General features: G+C 34.9%; 1 protein-coding gene across 3 annotated transcripts in view; it reads left to right on the top strand.

Moving 5' to 3' along the window:
- The window catches only part of LOC137651927 (kynurenine/alpha-aminoadipate aminotransferase, mitochondrial-like), an 18,885-nt gene that overhangs the window by 2,174 nt on the left and 9,211 nt on the right, over positions 1–7,500 (top strand). For 2 of the 3 annotated variants that reach the window (XM_068385138.1, XM_068385135.1), the window contains exons 1-8: positions 528–580; positions 2,520–2,587; positions 2,721–2,889; positions 3,624–3,813; positions 4,192–4,323; positions 4,698–4,844; positions 5,498–5,677; positions 6,976–7,102. In XM_068385138.1, coding sequence (XP_068241239.1) covers positions 543–580; positions 2,520–2,587; positions 2,721–2,889; positions 3,624–3,813; positions 4,192–4,323; positions 4,698–4,844; positions 5,498–5,677; positions 6,976–7,102 — 1,051 coding nt within the window. In that variant the 5' untranslated portion in view covers positions 528–542. Of the gene's footprint in view, positions 1–527; positions 581–2,519; positions 2,588–2,720; positions 2,890–3,623; positions 3,814–4,191; positions 4,324–4,697; positions 4,845–5,497; positions 5,678–6,975; positions 7,103–7,500 lie in introns of those variants that run through there. The other variant, XM_068385136.1, reaches the window with a different exon arrangement.

The following is a 7,500-nucleotide window of genomic DNA, read 5'->3' as shown; positions in this document are numbered from 1 at the left end:
AGAATGCCAAGAAAGGTCTTTTTGGCACGTGTAGATGAACGTAGACCTCCTGGACGACAAAGAAAAGATTGGAGGTGTTTAGAGGAGGATTTATAGCATGAGGGTTCGAACCCTAAGGATTGAATACCTGTGGCACAGGACAAAAGAGATTGGAATAATCTATCAAGAGCGGTCATGAGTCAACAAGTAGCCCCAAGACCAGTGGAGTAAGAGTAAGTATTATTATCTTCATTTGTTTAGCTTCAGTAATAAGAATAACAGTTGGGAAAACTTAGGGAAAGCATTGCTTTACAATAAAACAAAGAACAATGTATCGTATCTTTAAAGGTTGTTCACGAACTGCAGAGGCAAGGGATAGTGACAATACCCTAGAGATTGACCATATATACTTATGATCAGCGCCCAAGCTTGAACCAGGGAGGGCCAGGTAATGGTGCTGATGACTCAGCACTGTCAGACCCATAGGTTCCCGAAAACCTTCCACCCCTTGCCCACATGGAGGGTGAGGTTACAGACATTAATAGAAACCATCGAACTTGAACATGTCTCGAACGCCAGTCCAACAGATCACCAGGCAAAGGTGGGGTTAAGAAGAGCACATTATCCAGGAAGTATAAGAATATGTACCCTACAAGATGATCTGGTGCATTCTTGATGAGTTTTTAGTCGTGAAATTTCCCTGCACAAAGGTTTCATCCACAATTCAACAGTTGAAACATGAATGTAGCATAAAAAATTTTGTCATTATGTCTTATGTTCGTAAACACACACACACACACACACACACACATATATATATATATATATATACATACACACACACACACACATATATATATATATATATGTGTGTGTGTGTGTGTGTGTGTGTGTGTATTACTTATCAGTCACAAAACTGCCCGTGACGGATATTAAAGTGTAAAATCCACAGGAAACTGGAAAGTAAAAGACCAGGTACCAAGCGCTTTCGTGTATTACGTACACTTCTTCAGGGTACAAAGTGAAATAGAAAATAATATATATATATATATATATATATATGTGTGTGTGTGTGTGTGTGTGTGTGTGTGTTTGATGATAATTGACTACTCAAGGTTACTCATTGGTAATGCATACTGCCTTACGTTTAAGGCACAGTTTTTAAACAAATCTAAACAGGGTTAGGATATCAGCGCACATTTATCACAGCTCTGGGAAACACATCAATAATTAAAAACTAAAATGTATAACATTTTGATATAAAGATATCCATCAGGATGGACAAGATAACGTTTATCAATCATCGGATATTTACGAATATACCATTATGGTTCTTTCCCTCTTCAAAAATGAAGTAAAATATGTCTTATGGGAAGAAGAAACATAAGAAAATTTAAACAAATAAAATTTATTCTCCAGAAAGATCTAATCCTCGATAGCAAGGTCAGACTAATGTTTTTTTTTTTTTTTTTTTTTTTTTTTTCTCCAACAACTATGTGTTTTTACGTAACTGAAGTCTAACCTTGACTCTCGTCTCGCCTGATCTTATAGTCTGGGTGACAACATCATTTCACTTTCTTCTTCTTGCTTGTAATAATTGAACTGTTGTGATGTGTTTAGTCGGTTGGAAACTGTTTGGAAACAGCTCGAAGATAGATAAGAGATATTTATAGATTAGATGAGTATTTATACGAATAGAAAGTCAATGGCAAGCACACGTACAAGGGTGAGATAATCAACGCGAGATGTTTTTCGACATCATGAATCACTTTATTAGTAGAGAGAGAGAGAGAGAGAGAGAGAGAGAGAGAGAGAGAGAGAGAGAGAACGCAAACTAATTCATTTTATGTTTCCATAGAAAATGAATAAATAGAGAACAAAATAATTCCCTTTTCACATAGAGAGAGAGAGAGAGAGAGAGAGAGAGAGAGAGAGCAAACTAATTCATTTTATGTTTCCATAGAAAATGAATAAATAGAGAACAAAATAATTCCCTTTTCACAGAGAGAGAGAGAGAGAGAGAGAGAGAGAGAGAGAGAGTATCTACAGAAAAAGAAAAAAAAATTATTCCCATTCAAGAGAGAGAGAGAGAGAGAGAGAGAGAGAGAGAGAGTATCTACAGAAAAAGAAAAACAAAAAATTATTCCCATTCAAGAGAGAGAGAGAGAGAGAGAGAGAGAGAGAGAGAGAGAGAGAGAGAATTAAAACGTACTCTAGACATCCCATTTTCTAAAGAATTCATTATGCCAACGGGCTAGAACTCCAAGAGTACATTAGAATATATGAGCCCTGTTTAGTAACAATTATCTAAAGCACAGAGACATATTAACGATGCATACAGTGCTCCATTCGAGGTGAACTGTCAGCATTGGCCTACCACGTTACAAACACATACATAATTTGGGTTTGGTATGGAAGAAATTTAGATTCAATTACCAACGCTGGTTAAAAAGGATATATGGAAAAAGCCTTCCATTTAATATTTATTTCGAATTCATCATATATGGTATTTTGATGCAATAATTATCTTATATTTTCAGAATGGATTATACAAGATTTATGACCGATGTAACCAAGAACAGAAAAGCAACTATACTGAGAGATCTCTGTGAGTAAAATGTCCTCACTGTGGCATATAGTCTTACGATATTCTTGCGATATATCACAACTGAACGCATTGACCTTAATCATGGTCAAAAGTTCATCCATTTTAAGGTATTCATTAAGTTTCACTATTACAGTTAATCTGCAACTACAAGGTGGCGAAGATTGGATATACGTGATTGGTGGTCTACCTAACGAGTCCCTGTTTCCTTTGACCGAAGGTCAATTCACTTTAGCAGATAGGAGAAAGATATTTATAGATGAAAGCACCATGCAAGAGTGTTTGCAATATGGGCCTTCAAGCGGGTAAGAGGGAAAAGATTACGATTTTGTTCTTGCATATTTCACACACATGCATATACTGTGTATATATATATATATATATATATAGCCTACATATATATATATATATATATATACACAGTATCCCCATCATCATTAGCTGTTGCTAACCCCCTGCAGGACAAAGGCCTCAGACATGTCCTTCCACACAAATCTGTTCATGGTCTTTATATGCCAGTCTAAATCCACAAATTTTCTTAGCTTGTCAATCCATTGTCTTATTTTCCTTTAAATATATACATATATAAATATATATCATCATCATCATCAGTCGTTAATAGTCCACTAGAGAACAAAGGACTCAGACATATCCTTCTATTCTGTTCATAGTCTTTCTATGGCAGTCTTTACCAGCAAACTTTCTCAGTTCGTCAATTCATCGTCTTTGCTTCCTTCCCCTCTAATTCTTTTGTAATCTCTAGAGACCCATTCTGGAATTCTTAACGTCCATCTATTATCTGTCATTCTCATAAGTCCTGCCCATTTCCATTTCTTTTTCTTACAAGTTGTCATACACACACAGACACACACATTTATATATACATACACACACACATACATTTATATATATATATATATATATATAATGTATATATATATATATATATATATCTGTGTATATATATACATATATATATATATATATATATCTGTGTATATATATATATATATACATATATATTCAAAGAAATTTTCAGGTATCCTCCATTGGTAAAACAACTGGAAGCGATGGTGAAGAAGTATCACGATCCTCCTCGGTGGTCTGAGAGAAAGCTATTGACGATCAACGGGACCCAAGATGGCCTTGCGAATTCGATAGCAATGATGATGAATGAAGGGGACTTCGTCCTTATGGAAAATCCTAGCTACAGCGCTTTTATATCCCTCGTAAGCTTATATGGGGGAAATCAGTTCCCATCGCTAACAAATGAAATATGAAAAAATATAGCTTGACTAAATGTAATAAATACTTGGTCTGTGTATCCGAATGTGTTTAGTCTAGTACATTCGCGGTGATTGGTATCCATGTCTATGTTGATGTTTAAATCAAATTTATTTTGTGTAATTAACGTGTTGGAACAAAAGTATCAAATCTCTTTAATAGTTGTGGTTCGGTTGCCTTAGAAATAGGATGTAGGCCTACCTAGGAAGCGTGTTACAATATAGTGACTATTCAATTCAGTACTCACTTTCATCAATACACATTTTCATTTCCCCGCTTCTTCTTCTTCTTATCAGTATACGTAATGAAAGTTTCACTTTCAGATTCAACCGTATTCTCCGAGAATCTTGGTATTGGAAACGGACGAAAGGGGGCTTATACCCAGCTCTCTTAGAGCAGTTTTGTCTCGATGGAATCCAGAAGAGATGTCGAAGGCTCAGAAGGATGTACCTAAGGTATATAGAATTGAACATTTGATAGTTAACTACATTCGTACTGGCAAAAGTTTTTCATAGTAGAATACTTCATTGTGAGAAGTTAAAATGATGGAATCAATGGAATTCAGAGAGAGAGAGAGAGAGAGAGAGAGAGAGAGAGAGAGAGAGAGAATAGCTTCGCCAGTATCAATGTTACATGTTGACGTTAGTTTTAATAAAAGGTAGCTGTTTGTCAGGAAGGGTTCTTCATTACAGAGTTACCAATATACATGAACAACCGAGTTCATCAATGCAGAGTCATGCAAGCATGCACACGAACGACATATTTGTGTTGATTGGAGCCTATTTTGGCTTGCATGAAACAACTTTCAGGCATTTCTTTTCTTCTTCAGTTCTTGTATACGAATCCCACGGGCAACAACCCCACAGGCACCGTGTGGCCAACCGAGAGGAGGAAAGAGATATATAGCATCTGTTGTGAATATAATCTCATCATTATTGAAGATGACCCTTATTACTTCCAGCAATATACTTCAGAGGTAAGATGACAATTTCATTTGCTTGTTTGCTTCTTTCCGAATTAAATATTTAGATAATATTTATCACTTTTAGTCTCTCTCTCTCTCTCTCTCTCTCTCTCTCTCTCTCTCTCTCTCTCTCTGTAGTGTTGAGCCTTTTATATGTATAAATTTTTTTATTTACTATTACCCACTTCCTTTAGTATAGTCTATTGAGTATATTCCATTACTTTTCATGAATTATCAATATCTCTGGTTGTTGCATTTTTCCTTATCCATCTCTTCAGTAGTTTACCGCTTTTCATCCTAGAGTTGTCCGTTTTATTTTCATTTTATTTTCTATGAATCACTTTTATTTTACTTTTCGTTTTATCAAAAACTCCACTTATCTTTGCAATTATTTCTTTTTCAATTTTGTCTACAGTTTAAGCTGGCCTGTGACCTTTCTACAGTACTGTATATTATTTTTCCACATATGACTTATTTATCAAAATAAACTTCGGACTCCTATTAATTATGGATTAAGCATTGATTATTTCTTACATACTGTACAGTTATTGCTATTAATTTAATTAATAAGAACCTGGTTTCTTTCTTTACATTTAATTCATAGACCCACCTGGTCTTTTTTTCTACGTTTAATTCATAGAATTACTTAGTTTGTTCCTCTTCAGGAGTACCCACCAAGTTTCCTACGACTGGACACAGAATGCCGCGTGATACGTCTGGACTCCTTCTCGAAGATTATAGGCGGAGGATTGAGGACTGGGTTTGCCACTGGACCAGAACCTTTGATCGAGAAATTAATATTCTATCAGCAAATGTCCAGTCAGCATGTTTCTAACCTATCACAAGTACGTATACCCTATATACTCGAGTCTTTTTGTTCAACGGATGTGTTTCTCATGGAGGTGGTGCTCGCAAACTCCCGAACCCTCTTATTTCTTGCTAATTTGTAGAAATTTTGTGGCTGTTGTCCCTGTTTCCTTCACTTACTGTGTACTTACATGAAAAGAATACCCGTAGATGTAGTAGTTTAGTCCATGAAATCTTATATGGTGAAATTGCTGACCAGGGAAAGATGGACAGTCTCAAGATTATGAATGGAAACCAGGAAGCTGGATCAATGAATATCTATGGGGATGGTGGGAAAACAAAAGTGGTAAACGAGCATACATATTTGGGTGTAGGTGATGGTCAGATCAGGGAGGTAGTATGTCAAGGAAGGTAGCGAAGGTGTGTGAAAAGGTTTTGAAAAGAAGTCTCTGTGAAAGAAATGTTAGGGTAAATTAAATGGTTACAAATTCAATTATTTTTTCAGCTTGTTTTGCAGAGATGAAGAATAAATTTTAAATGTAACTGTAAGGATAAGTACAAAAGTTGCGCACAGATGAAGCAGAAATCTTAAATGCTAATATAAGAGTAAATTTGAGAGTTGAATTTAACTACATTTGTATCATGTCTTGGCCAGTAATGGCTGGGAGAAGTAGAGTGTAGAAATTTAAAGACTATACAACAAAAATCTTAATGTAAAGGAAAATATATATTACAGGGCAGGGTTCTCAAATAACGAGCAATAAGTTGATGCAAAGTGAGAACCACTGTTTAAATTGTCTTAGTGGAAAGTGTATAATTCATAAGTTCTGAGAGAAGGATTGTGAAACAGGTGGTCTCAATAATGCAAGAGAGCTGCTCTCTTTTTAGTTCCTTACACCATTTTACACTGACAGAAACCCAAATATGAAATTTTCAAGATTAACCACTTTCTAGTTTAGTTTACATGGAAACCATAACTATCAAAATGTAAACCTATTTTCTATATATATATATATATATATATCATTGTTCACTATTTTAGTCCCAATATGAATTTACTATCACTACAGTATCAAAGAAATTAAGACCCCCAATCTTCCTGTAACTCATCACTCAGTGTTGCTTTGGATGAGCAAATATATATATATATATATATATACATATATATATATATATATATATACTGTATATATATATATATATGTTCTTAAAAAACAATTAATCCTTTCAAATAAATAATCTCTTGTATTGCCTGTAAGAAAATCAGTCAGCAGTAGTTACAACTTTAATTACATTCTTTATTATACTGTATCGTTTAACTTGCCGCTTCATTTAGATTACCCTGCACCAAATCCTGAATACCTGGGGAGAAGATGGCTTCGAGAGACATACAGAGAAAGTCAAGGAATTTTACTGGAAGAAGAGAGATGCTGTTATAGCATGCGCTGAAAAACATTTATCAGGTAATGTCATTTTTTTTGTGCAATGATTATAACGATTTGCTCCCAATAAAGTTAAAGAGACAGTAGAAGAGACTCTTTAGCTTTGATAATCTGTTCCTCTAAGAGGGCACTCCAAAATCATTGTTCTCTAGTCTTGGGTAGTGCCATAGCCTCTGTACCATGGTCCTCCAGTGCCTTGTGTTAGATTTTTATTGCTTGAGGGTATACTCAGGCACACTACTCTATCTGTTTTGTTATATCCATACCTCATTGGGCTATTTTCCCTGTTGGGGCCCTTTAGCTTGTAGCACACTACTTTTCTAACTAGGGTTGTAGTTTAGCTAATATTAATAATAATAATAAAATAATATTAATAATAATGATAATAATAATAATAATAATAATAATAATGAATTTTA

This window comes from Palaemon carinicauda, chromosome 13, assembly GCF_036898095.1.
Source record: "Palaemon carinicauda isolate YSFRI2023 chromosome 13, ASM3689809v2, whole genome shotgun sequence".
Lineage (NCBI taxonomy): Eukaryota > Metazoa > Arthropoda > Malacostraca > Decapoda > Palaemonidae > Palaemon > Palaemon carinicauda.
The sequence above is the reverse complement of the archived record's forward strand: the minus strand, read 5'-3'. Positions and strand labels throughout refer to the sequence as shown.